The sequence below is a fragment of the Squalius cephalus genome (genome assembly GCF_949319135.1).
Source record: "Squalius cephalus genome assembly, chromosome: 19".
NCBI lineage: Eukaryota > Metazoa > Chordata > Actinopteri > Cypriniformes > Leuciscidae > Squalius > Squalius cephalus.
The window spans coordinates 11,690,369-11,715,939 of record NC_137140.1 but is presented as its reverse complement, the minus strand read 5'-3'; the positions used below and the strand labels follow the sequence as shown (position 1 = coordinate 11,715,939).

General features: G+C 40.6%; 1 protein-coding gene across 2 annotated transcripts in view; it reads left to right on the top strand.

Annotated features, from left to right (window-relative positions):
- adam11 (ADAM metallopeptidase domain 11) overlaps window positions 1-25,571 on the top strand; it is a 68,333-nt gene that overhangs the window by 25,095 nt on the left and 17,667 nt on the right. For both annotated transcript variants that reach the window (XM_079851881.1, XM_079851880.1), the window contains exons 9-20: window positions 1,386-1,460; window positions 1,562-1,633; window positions 1,746-1,912; window positions 2,387-2,471; window positions 8,014-8,104; window positions 8,182-8,233; window positions 9,413-9,512; window positions 12,122-12,193; window positions 12,394-12,486; window positions 15,241-15,321; window positions 15,416-15,466; window positions 16,150-16,213. In XM_079851881.1, coding sequence (XP_079708007.1) covers window positions 1,386-1,460; window positions 1,562-1,633; window positions 1,746-1,912; window positions 2,387-2,471; window positions 8,014-8,104; window positions 8,182-8,233; window positions 9,413-9,512; window positions 12,122-12,193; window positions 12,394-12,486; window positions 15,241-15,321; window positions 15,416-15,466; window positions 16,150-16,213 — 1,003 coding nt within the window. The remainder of the gene's footprint in view (window positions 1-1,385; window positions 1,461-1,561; window positions 1,634-1,745; window positions 1,913-2,386; window positions 2,472-8,013; window positions 8,105-8,181; window positions 8,234-9,412; window positions 9,513-12,121; window positions 12,194-12,393; window positions 12,487-15,240; window positions 15,322-15,415; window positions 15,467-16,149; window positions 16,214-25,571) is intronic.

The following is a 25,571-nucleotide window of genomic DNA, read 5'->3' as shown; positions in this document are numbered from 1 at the left end:
TGCTCTCACACTTTTGTTTTTTACCATTTTGGGTGGAGTAAAATTAAAGTTCAATTCACACTGCACATACAAATGCAAATGCCAGCATACACGTTTGTTGGGTTTTGACGGATTAGTGTGTTACCCCTGTCGGCGTTGGTCTGGGTTTGTTTTCACCAGACTGAACATGTTCAATCAGCGTTTGTCAGTGTCTGCTGAGGCAGTGTGATTGACAGTTATTTTTCATAAAATTCCAAATTCAACGGCCAACTTGTTTGTTGGTGTTTGTTGCCGTTTGTCTGTGCAGTGTGAATTGGCCTTTACATATATGGCTTCAACTACCAGATGCATTTGCACTTGTCCAGTTGCAGTTCCATTTACACCTGTTCTTTTCACAATCGGAAACTATCCAATCAAAGAAAATGCATGAAGTGACCAGGTGTAAATAACCCCGTAGCATGCAACCAAGAAGATGTCTAAAATCTTACTTGAACAGCTGAGATTTATTTGGAGTCACTTCAAGCGAAGACAGCCTGTTGTGAACTATTTCACATGAACTTGATGATTAGTTCATTCTGAACAAGCACATACTCAATTATAAAAAGGTTAGGGTTTATTTTTATCTTTTTTTCTCTGAAATGTGTCACTGGTTTTCAGCGGCATTCATTTTCTACATTACAAAAACCAGCTGTTTGAACAGGGGTGTGTAGATTTTTATCAAATCCATGACTGTAACCATAGAGACACTGACTAAAGTAATACCAAAGATGGTGATGTAAATAAAACCGTAAAGTCTTATCAACTGTTAAGTCTATCAGAAAGATATAAAAAGGAAATGATCATATTTTTTTTAAGTATTGCTTTCAAAGGATGGCATAAGATTATTAAGATTACATGTGTTACTCACTTGTCAACTGAAGATTTCCATCTGGTCTGGACCCCATATCTTGATTGTATTGATGTTTCTTTAAGTAATATTTAGAGGTTTGGGATATTATAATGCTACCATTTTATTTTTTATTTTATTTTATGTCCTTTTTTTTTTTTTTTTTTTTTTTTTTTTTTGCACTGTAATTGCCGGGCTTTCTTTGTTTTTGCTTGGGTTGTTAATGGTTCGAAATGTTGATAAAAAGATGCAATAAAAAAAAAAAAACATTACAATAGGAATTAATGAAATTGATTGATTAGTTTGATAAAAGAATCATAAGAGTTTCCATATTCCTTAAACACTCTTTTAAAAACAAACAAACATTTGATTCTCCATCAAAACATTTCCATCACAATATGTTGTGTAATTCACACTACTGTACACTAACATGTTATGTCACGTCACATTCTGTTATGTTGCTTCAACCCTTTAAAGACATCGGTTTGGTTAAACTGTGATTCCCTGTGTCCCCCTGCAGGTTCGGAGGGGTCCGCGCACAGTTCAGAGTGAAACAAAGTATGTAGAGTTACTAGTGGTCAATGATTACGAACTGGTAAGATCTGAAAATAGTAAATTATTTAAATTATAATTTTCTGTATTTTTTTTTTTTTTGCATGTGGTGTGTAATATTTGTATTGATGTTTCTCTCTGTAGTTTGTACAGATGCGAAGATCGACCTCTCAGACGAGAAACTTTGCTAAAGCTGTAGTGAACATGGCTGATGCTGTACGTCCTGAAGTTTGACAGACATATTCACGATTTTTTCTCATGATGTTTTCCTTGAGTAAGTACTGTAGCAATTTTTATACTTATTTTTAAACATCCTTTTAAATTCCAGATTTACAAGGAGCAGCTGAACACTAGAATAGTGCTTGTCGCCATGGAGACGTGGTCAACTCAGAACATGGTTTCTGTTGGCGACGACCCTTTGGTGACCCTGCGTGACTTTATGAAATACAGGAAGGAGAATATCAAAGAGAAGAGTGATGCAGCTCACCTGCTCTCGTATGTTATGCTTCCTTCTTAGACGACACATTTTTTACACGCTCGGTCATTGCATTTGACACATGCAATATATATTGAATGTAAATATCCATTCAATATAATTAAAGCCCCATGAAATCAACTGTGTTTGTGTTTTTGTTAGCCTATATGCTAGTGTACTACAAAAAGTATTTAAAACCATTCTCTTCCTAAGAAATGGACTGAAAATGTGTAATTGTCTCCTGTCTCCTACAAATTTTTGCTCCTGAGAATATCCTCCCCCTAAAAACTTTTGGTTTCAATCCGAAATGCGTCAACAGAGGAAAGAAAATGTACTTTGTCAAACCATTTCATGGGGCCTTATGCAACAAATTTGCATCACACCAGTGGCATTGCAATTTAAGATTGCATATGACTTTCATGATAACCAACTCTGTAAGAAGTTCAAAACCTTTTTGAATTAGGTAAATATTCTGTGAACTATTTGACCTGTAGGGGACGCACGTTTCAGAGCAGTCGCAGTGGCACTGCATACATCGAGGGGATCTGCTCACCGACACGAGGTGGAGGAGTCAATGAGGTGAGGGCTCAATGGCTAAAGCTCAGAGCTACTTTTGCTAAAACTTTATTTGATCGTCCAGTTTAGACATTATACTAACTATAATTAACTTTGCAACTACATGTTAGCTACCAGCCATTCGAGTATTAGTAGACTGTCTGCTTAAAGGTAGGGTAGGTTTTTCATAAACACTTTTTGTTATACTGGTTGAAACTCTCTTCACATCCCAATAGAAATCAATAAGAAGTGGTCTAAATAAAAGTAAAATAAAAATACATATATCTTCTGTGGAAGTCTTAGGACCAAAAAAAATGTGTCCAATCATTGTATTCAATCCAAATGCAATCATAGGATGTCCTACCTGCCTGTCAAACTATATATTCCCATACCTCTGCGCACTCTGCTTGCGCAGCATGTTCCATTAAGCTATGCAGAGTTGTAGACAGAAAGTCAACGAGCACCGCAAACAAACAGCAGCCACCTTTTACAGTTCCTTCTGAACCAAAACAACGAGCTTATGCTGCTTTCACGCCATATCGTAATTATATTGTGACATTCTACTTGGAGCTATGCATTTCTATGGCAACACTATCAATGGCAAAATGAATCTGCAGCAGTTAGGGATGTTAACCGATGACCGTTTGACCGATGGTTGACCGTATCAACGTTAACCGATCAAAGTTGTCGGTAGTCGGTTAAAAAGAAAAAAAAGAAAAAGTGATCTCTAAATTAGGCTATTATAGACAGTGGACTAAACGCTACTACAGTTAGCCATCTCATTCCAAGATCTTTTTGTGTGAAGTGAACAAATCCCTCACACTCAATTTTTCATAACTCGCCTGTTTGTACTTAATAAACCAATAAAAACATTTGGCGCGAGGTCACAGCGTTTGGGTTCGCGCGCTCACAAGGTTTGCGAAAAGTAAAGGCTACAGGCTAAAACACTCAAGGTTAGAGCCAGGGCAGACGACAGGATGAAGCGTGCAAAGAAAAGTAGTGTGTGGGACCATTTTACCAAAAAGAATGACACAGATGTAAGTTGCAACTTGTGTGATACAGTGCTTAAATACAGTAGTAGCACATCATCTATGATGCAAGGTGATGATGATCATCATCTTTCTTTATTATTGTTAGCACTACCTCAAACTAAAGCGGCGTCTCTTCGGAGATGTAATTTTCTTAAAAGAGACAGTGTTTGAGACAGAGACAGGCAATGTTTCAAATGAGCTTCTAACGCTAGACAAACGCCTTTATTTTCAACGCGATCACCTTGTACCCAAACCATTTTGAAACTAAGGAGCCATTTGTCCTCCGATTACATACAAGCTCCTCGGCACCGCGTTTGCGGGACTCATGTTTTGCGCTGTAGACTTGGAATTTAGCCTTTCCCCTTATTATTAGATTCACAGGACCGGACACCAGTTATCTTGCCAAGAAGAATCTTTTATTCTTATATGTCAGGAGAGAAACTCTGAGAAGATGTTACATTCATGCCAGGTCTATGTGTTCTCTTTTCCTCTCACATCTCTTAGTTTCTCTTTCCTCTCTTAGTTTCTCTGATGTGTACAGTAAGATTGAGCTTATATACATCACTGAGAGGCTTCCTTTTATGGTAACAAAATATATTGCTTGAGCTTTAAAAATGGAACGTATATGTCATGCGAACACATGGCACAATTCACTTCCATATTAAGAACATATCTTTGTTGCTTACATCTGCATCAGTTGGAAACATGTTACAGTACACTCTCCCTCTGTCTCTGACATATGATCTTCACATGGATCCATGCTATCTATAGTCTCTCATGCACTCAAACTCTCATGCACATAAAACTCATAAGATAATACAACTGATTATGAATATTAATAAAGAATAATAGTACAGATTAGGGCTGCACGATATTAGGAAAAAATGACATTGCGATATTTTATTTTTCTACGATATATATTGCGATATGAAATTAAATCTAATCTATTTTTTTCTTACAAACAAATATGGGGTAAACACACTTACATTCTCATTTTAAATGATTTAAAAAGAGTATTATTTAAATTAAATGATTTGTTTGTAACTTTAGGATATGGTTTGAATTGTTAACATTAGTTAATGTAGGCTATCTAATAACTAACATGAACTTACCATGAGCAATACTTTTGTTACTGTATTTATTCATCTTTGTTTATCTTAGTTTATAAAAATACAGCTGTTATTGTTTGGTAATTTTACTTCACAGTGCATTACTGTTAACACATACTGTACAACTTTTGATTTCAATAAGGCTATATAGCCTAAATGTTGAAATTAACAATGTTGTAGAAGTGCAGTTTACTAATAGTAAATGTTAACTAATGTAGTTAAATAGTTTAATAAATATAAGGTACGTGCTACGATTTTTTTTTTTATATATATACACCAATTCAGACGTCTCGTGAGTTCAGTGTTGGACAGGTCAGTTGTTTAAAAACCATTCATTAAATTGAATCGGTTCGGGTTCAAAGGAATCATTAGTTCGCGAATCTGACATGTAGGCGAGTCTACGGCACGCGTTGTGTAATTACCTCGGCAGTTTAGGATATCGCACAATATTTGTCAACACAGAAAACATTTCATCACTGGATAGTTTTTTTGTTCGACTCCATCGTGTCAATTGATTTTGATTAATATGCGCGACTCGCGAGGGAGAGAGAGAGAGCAAGACAGCGCTCGTGTTGTTTGAAGACGGTGAAGGTGAGCGCGCACGCGGCCGGGGCTCTCTCGCTCTGCTCGTTCTTAAATGCGCCCTGTTAAACTAACAGGACTTAAAAACACATGCAAATGTTAAACTTTCACTCTATGATGGTTAAGATGTGCAATTAATCCGCGAATCATATGTGTTAAAAAGGCCGGGGAGCAGCTGGCCCGTAAGGTTAATGAATCACGGATTAACTACGACAGCCTACATCGCACATCCTGCGATGTGACTATCGTGGATTCGCACATCGCGATATCGATGTTTAAACGACACATCGTGCAGCCCTAGTACAGATACATAATATTCAATAATAAAATAATAGAATTATATTAAAAGATGAAATTTTAGTCTTCAGCACTGTAGGGGATTTAAAAACAGTGACGTGAGTGGAAGGGCGGCAGTGTGTGTGTGAGCGGGAGGCAGAGCGGCAGAGAGATGCGACAGAGTTGCGAAATTGCAGGCGCGGCTCGAAATGGCTGTTATTTCAAATAGCGTAGCATATTTTAAACTAATCGGTTAACCGGTTTCAACCGGCTAATGAGGCTCGGTGGTCGGTCAAGAACATTTTTAGTTTTCGCCATCCCTAGCAGCAGTCAGTTGGTACAAGTCAGAGCTCTTTAACTTGTTTACGTTAATTTTTATTGTGATGTTATGTGCTTTGAAACAACTTAATTTAACGCTGTCTCTCGTGACGCTTTGCTTACTCTGCGCTGGCTGTGCGTGTTCATGTGTTTTGGAGGAAGCGTGGCTTTGGAGAGCGCTCTGAAAGGAGTGAGGGATCTTATGTTTTTAAAACTAGCTTGCTATTGCTAGCCTCTCTGAAATTGCCTACCCTACCTTTAAAATCTGTTTACACTTTATTTTGATGGTCCCCCAACACATTCTACTGACTATAGGTACCTTTGCAAGTACATGCCAGCTTATTCTACTAACCTGAACCCTAAGCAAACAGTCTACTTGTATTCTATTGAGAGTTAGTTGACATGTAGTTGCAAAGTTATTTACAGTTAATAGAAAGTCTAAAGTGGACTATCGGAATAAAGTGTAACATCTTGGTTACTGACGTAACCTCCGTTCCCTGATAGAGGGAACGAGACATTGTGTTGATGCAGTGACACTAGGGGTCGCACTTACCTCTGACACTTTAGAAAAGGCAAATGAGAATTGGCGAGTGGAATTTGCATGCCACTCCCCCAGACATATGGGTATAAAATGAGATGGTATCTCTCATCCACTCATTCAGGTTTGTGCTGAGGAGCCGAAACAGTGTCCTGGCCATTTTAGCAGGTAGTTCAGTGTTGTGGCAGGAGGCAAACAAGTCTACCTGAGCTTCGACTAATCGGCTCTAAATCAGCTGGACTACCCAGGGATGGATTCTCTACTCTCTTTGAAGCTTGTCCAATCACGACAGTGCATTCACTGCATTATTGAGTCTGTTTTCTGTCTGAATAACTTCAGATAGTTCTGTGCTTGCTTCTTCCCAGTTGACCCGAACCCCCCCACCTGGCTAAGGTGTCTAAGCACCAGGCCCCTGTATACACGCAATAGATCGTAAGAGTGTGCTAGTATTAGCCAGATTTGATAATGCGAATACCCACTTCTCTGGGCGGGGCAATGGCATCCTCCATGCCTTCCATGATCAAGGATACAAACCGGAGAAATGAGACATGAGAGTACGCATTTTTCAGGTCTATTGCCATGAACCAATCTTGATGGCGAACACATGCCAACAACTGCGTTTCTGCTTTAAGATTGGTTGCAACCCACCACTTATCTTCATTATGATCGAGGGAGGTGACCCTCTCCTTATCTTGGTTGGTGAAAACAGGCTCTACAGCCGCAACTTTAGTGAAACTGGTTTCTGAACTGAATCGCGTAGTTGAGTCTGATTGGTCTATTGAGCCAGCACAAGGGGTTGGAAGCACTAGTAGCGCCCATCAGAAGACCTTCCATTCGTACCCTCAGATCACCCTCAGTGCCGCGGCCTTGTGTATGATTGCAGAAGGACCAGGACTTGGAGCAACCGAGGTGACTTCCTGCTTTAGAAAAGCAGGAAAGTTTTGACCGCAACGTTCCCATGGCCACACTCTCGCAATGAGAGAATGCACCATTCACAAAAGGTGCTCCAGCATGGGCATGGCCCAAACTGCAGTAGCAATCGTGACCTTATCCAGAAATGCACGGGCGAAAAAGCATCTTTAAAAAGATGTTCTTCATCCGTGTTTGCTCTTTTAGAGGAAATCTCTCTTTTATAAAGAAACTCTCTTGTTAGATAATTTTCTCTTTTGGATATTTTTTTTTCCTACTTGCTCATTGAAGTGCCCATGGGAACTCTCTGAGTTCTTATCTGTGTGTATAATAGAAACAACTGTTGAAATGTGCAGTAGGAAACCAATGAAGCTTCTAGGCAGAGCAAATGCCTAGGCATGCAAATTCCACTCGCCAATTCTCATTGGCCTTTTCTGAAGTATCAGAGGTGTTTAGGGCGCTCGATGGTGTTTTAAGCCCCCAATGGCTCCATAGAGGCAGCTAACCCTACCCTCAACCTTAAACCTACCCATCCCCTCCTGGAAGGCGCCGTTGGGGGCATAAAACACCAAACACCGTTTGGGGCTCCCAAGTGCGAACCCCTAGTGTCACTACATCGACACAACGCCGAAGTGATTGACAGATAGGGAAAAAAATTTATTCATAATCTTAATCAAATAACTGACTGCAAAAGCACTTTTAAATATATATATATATAATAAGCGTGCTGTAAGTTATTTTGTATTAAAGCATCTGCTAAATGAGTGCTAACATACCATCTACCATCTTTGTGTTAATGTCAGTACGGAAATGTGGGACCCATGGCTATCACATTATGTCAGAGTTTAGGACAGAACCTTGGAATGATGTGGAACAAAGACCGTGCTACTGCAGGTAACCATCCTTCCACTCTTGACAAAATATAACAAAAAAAGGGGGGACTGTTGTTTTAATGTGTGTGTGTGTGGTAGGAGACTGCAGATGTCCAGATCCATGGTTAGGCTGCATCATGGAGGATACTGGGTGAGTCAAGTTTTTGGGTCTTTGTGTAAGTATAATTATATTGCAACATTCATGCAAGTGCACAAGCTTAGTCACAAATGTTTGGCAAATGGATTGCAAGCATGAGGCCCTATTGTATATGATGTGAATTCTTGCCAGAGTAAGCAAAATACAGAATTGAGGATTTTTTTTATTAACCATGACCCACAGGATAACTTGAAGAGGAATTCATTAATTGCAATTCAAAGAAATTCAACACAGGTAAAGCATTCTGTAAGAGTTCTCCCACCATGGTCCACTAAAGCTAAATAATTTAATACAATGGAATTATATTTGTATAATTATTTATTTTGGCCATAAGGCCTATAAACATTGAAACTTCTAATTATTTAGCAAACAATGCTTTATCAAGCCAACGAATCTTATCTTATTTAGTTACAGTTAATTAGTTACAGTTACAGTATGTGAATTTCTTTGAATTTCAATTCATTCTACTTCCTTACTGAAATTTGAATAGAATCATGTTTTCAGTCTTCATCTTAATTCAAATTCACTTCAAATTTAGAAACTGAATTGAAATTTTAAAAGCATTCTCAATTAATTTCTGAATTGCATACTACCCTGCCTCTTGCTTTACTGTAATCTCAGTCCTCAAATTAGTGATGCACATCAATTGTATTTACTTTTACTAAGGTACTATTAAGATTGCTAGCTAACTTGCTTTCAAGTTAGCTTGATTCTTTTTAAACTTGCTTCACCATGGAGAGTATTTTTCAAGTCTTTTCAAGTCTTTTCATGGCACTAGCAGTACTAGTGATAGATTCGATTCCCATGATCACTCATAATGTATACCTTGAATGCACTGTAAAGGCCAATTCACACACTGCACCGACAGACACCGACCAATGGCGACAGACACCGGATTACAATGTCACATTTTCAAGACCTGACAAATGTAGATTCAGCATGTTTCTGCAAAATTAAAAGCCAAATAATGCTGAAAGGTGTGACTCACTGTTCCGACAAAACCTGACGAATGTGGCTCATGTTAGTGCAGTGTGAATTGGCCTCAAGTTGCTTTGGATAAAAGTGTCTGTCAAATATAAATGACATTTTGCTGTTCCTTCTCTAATAGTTTTACACACTGTTTCCATGTAAGGGTAACTGAACAGTATTAACTCTATTATGTGATCCTGACAGATACTATCTACCCAGAAAGTTTTCACGGTGCAGTATAGAGGAGTACATTCAGTTCCTCCAGCAAGGAGGAGGGAGCTGCCTCTTCAATAAACCTAACAAGGTTTGTCTGGAACATCCAGTTAAATGTAAAAAAAAAAAAAAAGTTTTTGAAAAAAGTTTCCATACTCCGCCAGCATTTTTGATCATTTTCACAAAAGTTTCATGGCTCCCAGAATAGTTTGTTGTATGAATATCTGAATGTGCAATATATCAAAGGAAAGAACAGACTATCTGCTTTTAAACAACGAAAATATTTTATTCTAGCTTCATGCATTCCTTTATTATCAACACTTGCATGTGGGTAAGTTTAATAAAAATGCAACATTTTGAGCAAAAAGCTGAGAAAATCACGTTTTTGTCAAAGACTACATCCAGTTTGAGATCCAGATTCAGAACGATGATCAAAACATACAGTAGATGCAGTAGATCAAGTCCATCAACACCCCCAAAGCTTGCACAGTCCTATAGTTCCTCCTGGGTTGGCATTTCATTCTGTAACATTTGGCAGTTTTTATTTACAGCGGGGGAAATAAGTATTGAACACGTCACAATTTTTCTCAGTAAATATATTTCCAAAGGTGCTATTGACATGAAATTTTCACCAGATGTTGATAACAACCCAAGGAATCAGTACATACAAAGAAACCAAACAACTCTTCTGATTATTCTTTTCACTCCTCTGTCAGAAATCTTGCGAGGAGCACCTGGTCGAGGCAAATTTATAGTGAAATGATTGTCTTTCCACTTCCGTATTATGGCCCCAACAGTGCTCACTGGAACATTCAGAAGCTTAGAATGGTGCCTATAACCAATGCCATCATTATGTGTTGGAACAATTAGATTGCGCAGGTCTTGAGACAGCTCTTTGCTTTTACCCATCATGAGATGTGTCTTGTGTGACACCTTGGCAATGAGACCTTTTTGTAGGCCATCCATTGGGACTGAACCAGCTGTTATTAATTTGCACGGACAGGGGGCTGGATTGCTTTTTAATTACTAATAGTTTTAAGCTGTTGTCTTGGCTTTCCATGCCTTCCTTTGCACCTCCCTTTCTTCATGTGTTCAATACTTTTTCCCTGTCTCATTTCACATTATTACACATAACTTAATTTCTGAGCTTATTTGTTTTGGTTTCTTTATATGTACTGATTCCTTGGGTTGTTATCAACATCTGGTGAAAATTTCATGTCAATAGCACCTTTGGAAATATATTTACTGAGAAAAATGGTGACGTGTTCAATACTTATTTCCCCCGCTGTATATGCTGTTTAATTTTGAGGTTATTTTACATATGCATCTCCTTACGTATGATATCGCTTGTTTCTGCACCATTGAGCACACAAGCCTTTCAATGTATACTCCTTTGACCGTGAGCATGTAGAGACACATTCTAGTGGACTGTCCTTTTTAAGTGCTCAAATCACTTGCTCATGCTCTGTTGTCTGCTCTGTGCGGATACAAAAATCTGGCTGCATGCGGACGTGTGGACAGACATCAGCGAACTGTGTTGATTACGAAATTACGTCAAGTGGACTGTCTGCGAGCCAGAGCAGAACGCGGACAAGGGAAGTATACTTTAGACTTTAGAGCTTAGCAATCCCACACTCCCACACATATACTTGGTGATTCACAAGGTGATTCCACAGTCTTAGATGGACCTCTATGAGGGTCTGCTTTTCCCAGAAGCATCCACAATCTACTTAAGCTAACAATGCTTCTAGGAGCAACTTTCTGGCTGCACTTAACATGTTAGTTGGACATGGTAAGCCATGCCTGAGATCCATTCTACAACTTCTCAAGGCTCCTGCACTGGAAATTCTCTCTGGGGAGTACACAAATACCATGTTTCAAGGGCAAAATCTTTCCCTTTAGTGAAAACCTTTTTGCTTGCCGGCATAAGCCATGGACCACTCTGAACTGCTCTCAGAGTTGGACGAAGTACTCCTTCTTTGCTTCCAGTGGTACATCTGGCTGTAATGGTAACCCAAACACCAAATCTTAAGTGTCTAAATGTCTTGTCCAAACATGAGGGATGTTGGTGTGTTTTTTCTGGATTCCTGCACTGTCAAACAAAACGATATGCCCAAAGGACCAGGGGGGATAGTGGTGCTGATGTTGTTCAACCAAGATGCCAAGCTAGGTGGTTAGGGTACAGTTGAAATGCTCTACCAGTCCATCACTTTGGGGGTTCAGGGGTGTAGTGTAGGTCTCCTGGGCCTCAAGCTCTTGACAGACCTTTCATGAACACCTGTGCTTCAAAGTTCCTCCTCTGGACACTGTGCAGCTCCTCGTGTACTGAGTGTTACCTGGAAGGTGGCCAGGATGTCCACGCCTACAGTGCATGCCCCAGTGGTGACCCACTGCACTTGGTCCCTTTTGGGATGTGCGGAGGTCACAGCAGTAGACAAATTGTTCTGTATCCTGAAGACACCATAGTCAGTAAAAATGCCGCACTGCATTCTCGGAAAAGGAACCTCGCCTCCAAAAACACAGACATAACAATACATATATGAAGTAGCTTGTATTTAGCTACTTTTACTGTGTGGCTTATTGTGGAATTAGCTTTTATGTTAATTGATAGAGAGCTTGATGCATTTTTGAGTAGCTTGCTTAACACTGCATATCTATTATAAATATCTGGCAGTGACATGATATTTTCTGTCACTACAGTTGTTGGATCCTCCTGAATGTGGCAATGGTTTTGTGGAACAGGGAGAAGAATGCGACTGTGGCTCTCAAGTGGTGGGTGACAAGATAACTTAACACAAATTTCCTTTGGAATCCAACAGAAACAGAAATAATTCTTTGAGTATTAATTAATTAAATCCTTGAAGTGATACCTGCCTTGAAGTGTGTTAGTACAAGAGAACAGGAAGGTGACGGTTGCAATGCTTTTTTTTTTAAGCTAACAGGTTATTTTTATTGGTTGTGCACTCTTGTAGGATTGCTCTCGCGCTGGGGGTGCATGCTGTAAAAAATGCACTTTGACCCATGATGCAATGTGTAGCAATGGACTCTGTTGTAGCCGTTGCAAGGTAAGTTGTGTTAGAATTGTTCACCCAAAACTTTTCTGCCATCATTTACTTGATGGGATCATTACATCTGTACAACATTACATCATTACTTGATCATTTACCAAGGGCTGTCAGTTCTTTTCCCTGTCTTCAGCCTAGGATACTGGGATAGGCTCCACTTTTCAGCAGTGGCGCTTCAATTCAAGCATATCGCAAAATAATGGCAAATAAGACACATGTTTCTAGAAATTGTCCTAGCGGATGGCACGTGGATGCAGTGCGCACAGTGTAGTCAGCTTCATTAACAAATGACTCCTATGAATCAGTTCTTTGTGAGTCAAAAACACAGTGCTGCCCAGTTACAAATTGACCGGTTTTCTATTTGTTCGTGAATTGGTCAGAAATTTACTGTGAAATGAATGCTTGCTGGGTCATTTTCTTACGAATTACTGCGAATCAACAGCAGAATTATGCTAACATCACAGTAATTTGCTGCTCTTGTTTTACTGTGAATTCACATTATAATTTAAAGTCAAACTATTCTTAGCATCAATATGAAGATTTACCAATATCTTATTTTAAATTCACCTGCTGAGATACATCTTAGAAAGATGTTATATCATCTTGCAACATAAAAAAACACCAGTAAACATCTTCAGTTTGACAACACGTGCTGCAAATACTCATAACGCAACCACATACAGAAATTCCCTGCAAATAGCGAGAAAAGGTTTCAAGGGGACCTCAACAAGTGACGAACCTGGCTGGCACATGCTTATTGTTCAATGTCCATTTGTCAGTGGTGTTGTCAATGACCTGAAAGGTGAGTTTTTTTTGTTGTGAGTTTAACATCCTGATAATATGTGCATATGTGCGTTGTTAGTATTTGTAGCGCGTCTCTGTATTTGGTTGCATTGTGTGTATTTGCAGCACATGTTTTCCTAGGATGTTTTCATAATTTGCTGGGGGGTTTTGTATTTGCATGTTTTCTTCAGTTGCAGCGCATTGAGCTCTCTCGGCCACTGTAATAATCTATTCTTGCTGCATTGCATGCACCTTTATAGTAGCCTACATATGCACTGTAGAAATATAGTATGATATTGTTTGTTTATAGTAATTTTTGTGTTTTCTAATAATGGAAACTCACAGTAAAACCATGCTTTTTTACAGTACAATTCTAAAAACTTGACAATTTTGTTTTATTAAAATACTGTAGATTTTACAAGAAATGTCAGAGAGTCAAGTCAAGTCACCTTCATTTATATAGCGCTTTTTACAATACAGATTGTTTCAAAGCAGCTTTACAGTGATAACAGGAAAATAATGCAACTAAGTTTGTTTCGGCTGTCCAGCAGATCTAGAAAATAGTGTCATAGTCCAGCTTAAGTGATGGTTAATTTCTGTTGTAGAAAAGTTATTAATTTAGTTAATTTATATATACAGCTGCTCTGGAGAAAACAGCGATGCCATTGTCATCAGTTCTCATATTATGTTGTCAATACAGGCTTATCAATAATAATGTTGAATACTATGTGTCCCCAACTAAGCAAGGCAAAAACCAAAGGTGACAGAGACAGAGAGTGTAGTTAGATACAAGAATACTACTGTGAAATAACTGTGAAAGTAATGCAGTTATTAATCTGGAATATACTGTCATTTCACACTAAAATGTTTAAAAGTTTAATGATACAAGCTCAGAGACATTTAGAATTTGTTGATGTTTTTGATAATACAGTGTCTTGATTTGATGCCCTGGTTTTTTTAACAGTATAGATGATTACTTTGTGGTAATGCAACCTTTTTGCATATTCGTGAACACAATTGTGTATGTCAGGCCATGTTTGCCCCTGGTGTAAATAGTGTAAAAATGTCAGCTCTCTCTGTTTAATGATAGCTGTCAGTATAGTTGTCCTCTGTTGGCTGCTCTCTCTCGCTTTTTAAAGCTGGTAAACGGAATCCAGATAGTGTAATCATATACTGCAACTATGCCAGGAAGGAAAAAAATTAATGCATCTTTTTAGCATGTTAAACTAAATAGTAATCGTTCAAATGAACACGTTATTTCTGACAGCCCTATCAATAATAAACTGACATAAATTTACACAAATGCTTCGATTCTTTAAAAGAACCAGAGTGATTTATTTAAGATGTTACCTGAGGGCTACACTGGTTGCATTGTATGTTTTTTATTCACTAAAAATAACTGGTTAATTCATTTAAAGAGTCATTTGTTTGGACTAGATTGGGTGAACTGCTTGAGCCATTGAGAATATTTGTTTTTGTCATTATTTTCCAACTCAATGTCTTTTCATCTCATCACACTGGAGCTCCACTGCTGTAAATCGGACCAAGAAACTACTTACATTTATATTTTATACATTTGGATACCATTTATTTATTTATTTTTTGCCACTGTATCAGTTGATCTGGTTTACAAAACAGCCTGAATGATTCATTCACTTATCAGACTCTATTCAGTCAGGTGACTCCATTATCCAGTCACAGTGGTTCTTGAGCTGTGCGCTCACTAGAGAAAAGGATTATCTGTGAATAACTTTCTTTTACATTTGTAAAATTTTACTTAGAATTTATTGTGTTCCACAGAAGAAAGAAAGTCATACAGGTTTGAAAAATCATGAGCGTTTTTTGGGGGTTTTTTTCAAAGGGACAAATCCCAAGTCAACAGTCAAAACATTTTTTATTTTATCTTTTTGCGTTATTAATTGTGTATATTTTTGTTGTGTATTTAACTCACTGAAAGATTGTGTGTTTCAGTATGAGCAGAGAGGAGTGGTCTGCAGGGATGCAGTGAATGACTGTGATGTGCCAGAAACGTGCACTGGCGATTCGAGTAAAGTAATGATACATTTATATAAAATCATCATTACCATCATAATAGTTCGAATAACGTAAGAGATTCACATGTGCTTCTCATTAATTTCTCAAACAGTGTCCACATAATGTCCACAAACTGGATGGTTACATGTGCGATGCTGGACTGGTAAAATATTCAGTTTTTCTATCTAATATGAACATTTCTTACTGCAATAGTACAGTACTAACCATTGTCACTGTATTTTGTTTGCATGAATTACTGCATAACACTGACAGACTTATTTTTTAAAACTATTACTGTACATGAACTATGGTTTAAATTGAATGAAAATGTTTCAATGATTAAAAGGGCAGTCTGCAATTTTATTTATTTATTTTTTGTTTTTTGATTGTGCTGGCTGATTTTGGCCTTATAGTTACACTTAGTTGTGTGTAGATACATAAGTGTTCAGTTCCCGATGTCATTAATTGTAGAAATGTGGTGTTTACACTATACATTATTTACTATTAATTTATCCCACAAGCAAATCTATCCAGTAACAAAGTTGTTTCTGACTGGTTGTGTGATCTCAGCATGTCTGCACACATGAGGCTACTGATATAACTGCAATAAGTGTATATGCTTTTAAAGGTATTTTATTATTATTATTATTATTATATTAATTATTTGTTATGTAAGGTATTTTTACGTATTCATTTCATTCACCTTTATTCTTTTATGTGACTGTAGTCACAGAGGACATCAGCCAAGTGTCTTTTTTTTTCTTGTCAGGCTTAGAGTGTGTGCGTAGAGTGTGTGTATACTGTATGCATACTATAAGCTGATGTTCTCTCTTCCGGCTCTCTCAGGGCCGCTGCTATGGGGGCCGCTGTAAGACCAGAGATGCCCAGTGTCAGGCGCTCTGGGGCCACAGTGAGTAATATTGTACAGTATCGTGTTTAAAAACCTCAAAACAAATAATGAATATTAATTACAGATGTAGACATTATGGTTGGTTTTGTTTTTTGTTAGTATAAACCTGTAGTTAAAAACAAAACAAAAGTAGAATAGTGTTCATAATTAAATCTCCAGTTTTGAATTTTACATGCTTCAAGTAATGCTTCATCAGGAATTAAAAAATTAAAATGAAAAAATGACAAAACTGTTTCATAATCTATGTCTTTGTATGATCCCTGCTGCACTCATATAACTTGAAGATTTGGGCTGCTGTTGTTGTAGAAAGTGTGATGATACAGGCACAGACGAGCAGCAGCAACTCGGCTGCCAATATTCATAACCTGCATCAGACAGGATATTAGCAAAATTGTCTGAATTTGTCAGATGACTGTCTCCTGGTTTCTAGCTAATCAGATATTGGTCTGTGTGACATTGAATGATGGCTGTGATTGCCATGTTAATTTTAAATTAGTACAATGAATCGTTGGTGTGATCAAAAAGTGCCCCTATTATGCTTTTTTGGATATTACCCTTCATGTAGTAATACAGCTGTGAATATTCTGTCCTCAGTGTGTGTGACTGTACACAAATCGACAGATAGCTAACAGGCTTCAAGAGAAAGTCAGAGGCTGGAGTAAAGTTCAAGGCTCTTTACTGTTGTCGTAATTCTCAAGAAGGAATCTTTGTAAAACTGAAATGATACAGAAAGATAGCACCAATCACTGAATGCTATTCAAACACATCATACATTAACAGACATAAAATAATATACCTTTAAGCTACAAAGTTGTAACATATATTACATTCAGCTGGTATGCTTATAGCTGTAAATAACTTGTAAATATAGCATGTGCAGCTCAACAGCTAAACTAACAAACTATGAAAGGCTATACAATAGCAGGTTTCACATGTTAACAAATAAATATTCAAGTAACATCACAGAACGTCTTACATGACGCATGTGTATCAATGTAATTAACTATAAATTCAAATACAACTTACAAGCGATGCTTTCCCAAGGCACAAACAGAAATGGAGACAGGATAAGGTGACTAGAGCTGCAAGCTGACCGCATGGAATATAACTACTGTGTTTCCTGATCAGACTGCATCATGTGATAAAATCAACCAATGAAAGCAATGTAACAATTATATATGAACACAATGAATTACTCCTAGACGACCACTAGGGGGAGAAAGTAACAAACTAAATGCAAATATTCTTACAGAACATGACACTCCCCGCCTGGTATTGATTAAATACCACTATCTGAATAACCTTATTGTGTCTGAATAAAAAAGGGGAACTAAATCAGTTTAATTCCTCAGCACTCTTGAGAAGGATCGTCTCAGAAACAGGTCTCAAGAAGGTTCTCGCTGATCCAGATTTTGTGACCTTGAGTTCGATCTTCCTGACCTTCCCATCTTCATCAGGGAATGTCTTTGTAACCAGAGCTATGGGCCATTCATTCCGCTTCGGCTGGTTGTCCTTAAGCAGAACCAGGTCACCTTTCTCAATGTTAGGTCGTACGTCCTGCCACTTGCTTCGGCTTTGCAGTGTAGGAAGGTACTCGCGTCTCCATCTGCTCCAAAATGTGTTGGCCAGATGCTGCACCCTTCTCCACTGCTGACGGTGAAGATCTGTGCTGTCAAAGGTTCCCGGAGGAGGAGGGTAAGTAGACATCTTTTGAGTCAGAAGTGTAGCAGGGGTAAGGAGAAAGGGTGACTCCGGGTCTGAAGAAATAGGTGCGAGTGGCCTAGCATTAATAATCGCCGTGATCTCTGCCATTAAAGTAGACAACACCTCATGAGTGAGGCATGAAGGGTTGGTTTGCATAAGCATGGAGTTGAGTATCCGTCTTGCGAAAACAATCATTCGCTCCCAAGATCCTCCCATGTGGGAGGAATGCGGAGAGTTAAACACCCAAGAGCAACCCTCTTCACCCAAGTACCTCCTCACATTGGGCTCTTTGGGATCGGTAAGGAGTATGTGCAGCTCCTTACAAGCACCTGTAAAGTTGGTTCCACAGTCTGAACGGATTTGCTTAGCAGGTCCCCGCAGAGCAAAGAATCGGCGCAACGCATTGATGAAGCTTGACGTGTCCATCGCCTCTATCAGCTCTATGTGCACGGCCCGTGTGCTCATGCAAGTGAAAAGTACAGCCCACCTTTTGCTGTTAGCCTGACCACCGCGGGTTCGTCTTGTGGTGACAGCCCATGGGCCGAAAACGTCAAGTCCCACGTAGGTGAAGGGTGGCTCTGTACTCAGACGATCTGAGGGTAGATCTGCCATCTTCTGTTCAGCGCTTTTCCCACGAAGCTTGTTACATGTAACACATTTGTGAAGGATACTGCTGATACATTTCTTAGCTCCAATGATCCAGAATCTAGCTGTGCGGACAGAGCCTTCTGTAAAAACACGACCTTGGTGCTTAACCTTGTCATGGTAATGACGTACAACCAATGTTGCAACGTGGCTGCGGCCTGGAATGACGAGAGGGAACTTTTCTTTAGTGTCGAGTACCGGATGGTTGAGCCTGCCTCCTATTCTCAGGTAGCCTGGGTGCCAGCCCGAACCCCGCCCACAACATTTTTTGGTCGGGAAGTTCGGTCTGGACTCGATCCGTTGAGGAGTAATTATGCCCGGCTCCCAAAAGGCCGAGCCAATCAAATTGCCAGGGCGGGCTTTAATCGATGATGGACAGATGATCTGCGGTTACGTAATCACCCACGTCATCAAAGAGCGGTTGGGTTGAATTAGTTTACAACAAAGACGACTACAGCTGGAGAATTGAGATTTCACGAGTTCACACTTACAAATAAGTCAGATAGAATAAATGCGTATATGAGATTTAACGAGTTCACACAAATAAGTCAGATAGAATAAATGCGTATATGACGTGCTGTCCGAGGAGAGGGCTGTGGGCTCGGTAGCCATACTCCCCCCGTATTCCTGGTTGTGAGAGAACAAGACAAGAGTGAGGATTCGGGGTGGTGGAGGGATGCTGAAAAACTGTCAAGGAGTGTTAGGTAAGTTGACAGAGTGAATATTTCCTCATGCTGATAGATAGGGGTAACGTTAGACATGGTATTGTTTGATGACAAGTTGATATTGGATTGATTATTTGTACGTGCTCCTCCCGAACTTTGTTTATGAAACATCATGTGTAGATTCCGCCATCGCGTCTGTTATAGAAGATATCGACAGCGCATTCATTTTAAAAGAGGAACAGAGCCGCATTTTGTTGGTTGAAAATATGAATGAAGAACATGCGTCATTTACTCCGTTGCTCTGATTGGTTGTAGGTCTATCCAATTGAGTGCAGAGTTTTTTTTTTTCCTGGTTCGGTTGAGACACGCCCCATAATCAAATCTCTATGGAGCAGTATCAGACTCACATTCTGACTAGAATATGAGTATGACGAATTCAGGCTAATTCTCAGGAGACCCTCTTCGTCCACATAGGGGTTCAGCTTTCTCAATGAACTATCTTTTGAGATGTCTTTCCCAGCAGCCAAGCAGGCGAACTCTTTGCTGTAAGTTTCTCTTTGCACACACTTGACAATAAGAGTTCCTGCCTTGGACAGCTCTTCTGCTGTATGAGGTTTTTCGCATTGATGCCAGCCACTACAGATGTCAACCTTGGTTTTTACTGCACTTCTTTGAGACTGAATGATGTGTGTCAGGAATGCTATAGCTCGCACCAGAGACTTCCAAGACGAGAACCGTTCAAAACGATGAGATCCCAGACTTGATGATGGAGTAGAGAGAGTGGTGGCATGAGAACGCACATCAACGTCTGCATCCGGATCAATGAGTCCATATGACTCCTCTCCTGAAGTGGCTACTCCTTCAGGAAGGGACAAAAACGGAGGCCCTGTGAGCAAGGTTGTGCTAGCTAATTCGGCCGCAGGTACAGAACGTGTAGCATGATCTGCCGGATTCTGTGTGGTGCAGACGTAGTGCCACTGCTCAGGTTTGGTGGACTTCCTGATTCGCTGGACTCTGTTGGAAACGTACACATAAAACCGCCTGGTCTGATTGTATATGTACCCCAAGACGACCTTGCTGTCTGTGTAAAACCGCAATGTGTCTACACTGATGTCCAACTCACTCTCTATCAACTCTGCCATTTCTACTGCCAACACAGCTGCTCCCAGTTCCAACCTTGGGATAGTGTGAGCAGATAAGGGCACCAGTTTTGCCTTTCCCAAAAACAAATCCCACGTGACACTCTCCATCATCGTTGATAACCTTGAGGTAAGCTACAGCGGCAATGGCCTTCACCGAGGCATCTGAGAAGATGTGGAGCTCTTTCTTTTGAGTGTTGGTAAGGGTGGTAGGTGTGTAAGCTCTTGGAATCTTGAGCTCACTCAGGTCTTGCAAGGAGTCTTTCCACATTCTCCATTCAGTTTCTTTCTCATGTGGAAGAGGCTTATCCCAGTCGAGGGCTTCAATGCTAGTGAGCTCTCGTAACAGGAACTTCCCTTGTATAATAATTGGCGCCACAAATCCGAGAGGGTCAAACAGACTGTTCACGGTGGCTAGAACGCCTCTACGGGTAAAAGGCTTCTCGGTAGATGTTACTCTGAAGGTGAAAACGTCATGTTTAAGATCCCAGCTGAGCCCTAAGCTGCGTTGAATGAGGGCTGAATTGTCATTGAAGTCCAGGTTCTGCAAACCCTTTGCGTGGTCTTCTGGTGGGAAGGCATCCAAAACGTCAGAATGGTTCGACGCTATCTTGTGGAGGCGTAAGTTTGAGCCGGCAAGCATCTCCTGCGCCTTTTTCAGCAGATCTATGGCTTCAGCAGCTGATGGTAGAGACTTGAGGCCGTCATCGATGTAGAAGTCGAGCTCCACAAAGTGTTGGGCCTCTGAGCCATACTCACTTGCTCCATGTTGTGCCGCGCGACGAAGACCATAGATAGCTACTGCTGGCGACGGCTGTTGCCGAACACATGGACTTTCATCCTGTACTCAACAATCTCCTTGCCAGGTTCATTGTCCCTGAACCAGAGGAACCGAAGGAAGTCTCGATGGTCTTCTCTGACAGTAAAACTGTAAAACATCTGCTCAATGTCTGCTACCACTGCTACTGACTCTCTGCGGAAGCGTAGTAAGACTCCAAGTAAGCTGTTGTTCAGATCTGGGCCTTTAAGTAACACATCGTTGAGGGAAATCCCATGATGCTGAGCACTGGAATCAAACACGACTCTAATCTGATTCGGCTTCTGAGGGTGGTACACACCGAAGATGGGTAAGTACCATCGTTCCTCTCCCTCTAGCAGCGGTGGAGCTAACTCTGCCTGGTCGTGATTGAAGATCTTTTGCATGAAGTTCACAAAGTGAGTTTTCATTTCAGGCTTTCTTTCAAATGTGCGGCACAAAGAGGCAAGACGATTAAGAGCTTGCTCTCGATTGTTTGGGAGCTGTCGCCGTGGTGATCGAAATGGAAGAGGCGCCACCCAGCTGTTAGACTCATCCATAAACATTTCTTTATCCATAAGCTCCAGGAAAAGCTCATCTTCGATGGAGAGACCCACTTTGTCATCATCCTTGGTTCTCTCAAAGATTGTGCTGCCGAGGCTGCAGTCATGGAGGACTGGGGTATGGTGTGTAAGGCCATGAAGAGATGTGCAGTGTAGTCCTTCATTGCCAAACCTCTCCTTGACTTGAATATGATTGGGACATGGAGTAAGGAGAGATGGACGTCCATTTTCAAGCACGTTAGTCCGAAAAGAAGTCACAGACTCTGTCTTGTGGGCTGAGCCCAAGCAGACGTTACCTATAACAACCCAGCCAAGGTCTAATCTTTGAGCATAGGGTGCTCTACGTGGCCCATTGCGTTGTTCTCTGACTTTGTGAACCTGAAGGATGTCGCGTCCTAGAAGAAGGAGTATCTAGATCTAGGTGTGGTATCTTGTGAGCTATGGACTTCAGATGTGTGTGGTGCTGTGCGGCTGCTGGAGTTGGAATCTCCGTGCGGTCATTTGGTATATGATTGCATTCTATGAGTGTGGGAAGCATCACGCTTGTTGTTTCATCCAGTGACTCCACCATGAACCCTGTGGCTCTTCTACCAAACGCTTCAGTGACCCCTGAACATGTGCGCAGAATGTATGGCGAGTTTGACCCTTCAATTTGAAAGAGGTCAAAGAATTCAGACCTGGCCAAGGACCTGTTGCTCTGATCATCCAGAACGACATACATTTTCACAGATTTGTCAGGGCGTGCTTTAGGATAAACTTTCACTAGGCAAATCTTGGAACAGGATCTAGGTTCCTTACCGTCATCACAGACCTCTGTGCACCTAGAGGTGACTGCCAGCTGAAGTGTTTCTCCTTCACCCTCCCCGCCATGCTCTGAGGAGGGACCTCTCCTGTCCCATGGTGGGGGTCCAGGGTGCACCTACACTTTTTCAGAGGATGTGGTTTCTTGTGGATAGGGCATTGTTTGTCTATTGCTCCTCGCCTGCTGCTTGAACTGTCTGCCTGAGAAGCTGTTTGTAGCGATGCGATTCCAGTCTTGTGAGCAGAGACATAGCTTTTGCCATATGCTGGTCTCTTTTCCACTCGTTCAAACTTTGTTGGACCTGTAGTGAACCTGTGGGAACTATTCAATGGGGTTACAGGGGCTGTTGAGAGAGTGAAGCTTGTATTGTGAGCCTTGAGCTAACCACCTCTCTTGCAAACCAATTGGCAACTTCTTCTCTTGCAGACCAATTGGCAACTTCTCAACGATAGGGTTGACACCCCTGGCGGTGTCCAAGTATGAGAGCCCTGGCAGATAACCCTCAGATTTTGCAGACACTAACTCCCTTAGCAGGTCTCCCAGCTCCCTGAGCTTTACGGGGTCCTTATGACTGATTTTAGGAAAGTTCTCTAACCTCTCAAAGAGAGCTCTTTCAATAACCTTGGGGGAGCCATAGCACTCCTCTAGGCGATCCCAAGCCATTCTTAAACCTATATCAGGGCTGGCAACATGCACAGAACGAATCCGTATGACGTGCTCTGAAGACTGATTTCCTAACCATTTTGTTAAGAGGTCAAGCTCCTCGCCAGCACTTAAATTCAGTCCTCCAATAGTGTTGCAGAATGAAGACTTCCATGCCCAGTAATTTTCTGGACGATCATTAAATTTGATCAGGCCAGAATTCACAAGCTCTCGACGTACCAAGTACCTCGCAATATCACTCATACCTGCCCTGTCGTCCGCATGTGCTATAGGTGGCTGTAATGAGGCTATACTGACAGACCAAGGGTGTGGATGAGTAGAGAGGAGGTGATCAAAGGAGTGGTGATGAATTGCTGGCGTTGGCCTTTCGGGCTGCTGCGCTTTATGGCTATCGTCCCTTGTGGTGAGTTGACGAACCACGGACGTCGCTCTTTCTGGTTGTTGTGCTGCAGCCTGAATTGCGCCCTCATTCTTGGGTAAGAAGTGAGAAGCACTGCTGGGACCAGGGAAACGCTCCTTTCTGTCTGATTGGACATCGGGTTTGATGAGCGGCAACAGTGATGGCGTGTATGGTTCAAGTACTGGGGGTTTTTCATCACTGAGACGTAGCTGGGAGTGGTGTTCGACGTATTCACGGGTGCGCTGCATGGCTGCTTGAACTGAATTGTGGAGACTCCTACTGCCCTGTGTACCTTTCGATCTCTGCTGCTGCCTCAAGAACTTCAGCTTCAGCCAAGGCTACTGCAATCTCCCTCTCATGCTCCAAAGCTGATAACTCAGCGGCTATACGTGCCTCCTTGACCTTCAAATCAGCTGCAAGATGTGCCTCTTTTATCTTCAATTCAGCTTCTCTCTGAACGAAGGTGGCACGCTGAGGAGGATACTTGCTAGCTGAGGATACTTTAGATGTGCTTGATGAGGTGGAACGTTGTGATCTTGCTTCACGTGCTGGCTCTTGATCTTTAACACCACCGTCAGTGATGGACGCTTTTTCCATTCCAGCTTCACTGGTATGCGACATTATGGTTGCCGATCCTCCAAGATGTATTAGAAGGGATGTATAAAGAGGCCTTAGTATGCTTGAGAGGGTGTACTGGCTCAGTTCCTAATCTTCTCGTTGCTGTTTTGCCGCTGTGAAGTCGCTTTTTTACTATTCTGTCCTCAGTGTGTGTGACTGTACACAAATCGACAGATAGCTAACAGGCTTCAAGAGAAAGTCAGAGGCTGGAGTAAAGTTCAAGGCTCTTTACTGTTGTCGTAATTCTCAAGAAGGAATCTTTGTAAAACTGAAATGATACAGAAAGATAGCACCAATCACTGAATGCTATTCAAACACGTCATACATTAACAGACATAAAATAATATACCTTTAAGCTACAAAGTTGTAACATATATTACATTCAGCTGGTATGCTTATAGCTGTAAATAACTTGAAAATATAGCATGTGCAGCTCAACAGCTAAACTAACAAACTATGAAAGGCTATACAATAGCAGTTTTCACATGTTAACAAATAAATAGTCAAGTAACATCACAGAACGTCTTACATGACGCATGTGTATCAATGTAATTAACTATAAATTCAAATACAACTTACAAGCGATGCTTTCCCAAGGCACAAACAGAAATGGAGACAGGATAAGGTGACTAGAGCTGCAAGCTGACCGCATGGAATATAACTACTGTGTTTCCTGATCAGACTGCATCATGTGATAAAATCAACCAATGAAAGCAATGTAACAATTATATATGAACACAATGAATTACTCCTAGATGACCACTAGGGGGAGAAAGTAACAAACTAAATGCAAATATTCTTACAGAACATGACAGTGAATCTAAAAGGTCTGTAAAGTTTCAAAGATGCACTTCAAATGGAGTTACTGTCTTCCAAAAGAAAGAACTGATTCTGAACTGCCTGAACCGAGACATCAGTAATTCCAGTCTGACTTCCTGCGTAAACCGAAATATGTTTGTAACAAATTTACGTAATGCTTGTCAATGGTCTTCAATAGCCTCTTTTCCACTGTCCGGTCATTCCACTCTCAGACCTCGTGCTGAGAGGCCAAAATCAAGCTGCATTTCCACTTTTGTTCCAGTAGCCCTGCAGCACTACACTAAAACCCACCTTCAACACACCCCTATAGAACAACGTCATATATGACGTTACACCATTTCACTAGCATCGGGCTAGCTGACTGAAAACTAGCTAGAGCATGATAGAAGCGGATGTTTCGTCTTTACCTAAAAACTCCAGCATCAATATTTGACCAATGATTTACAATAAAAAATGTTTGTGACAGTAATTTATTCATTTGTGTCAGGACTGCACATCAATAATTCTGAATCAAACTGGTATTTATTAACTCAAATAAAATGAG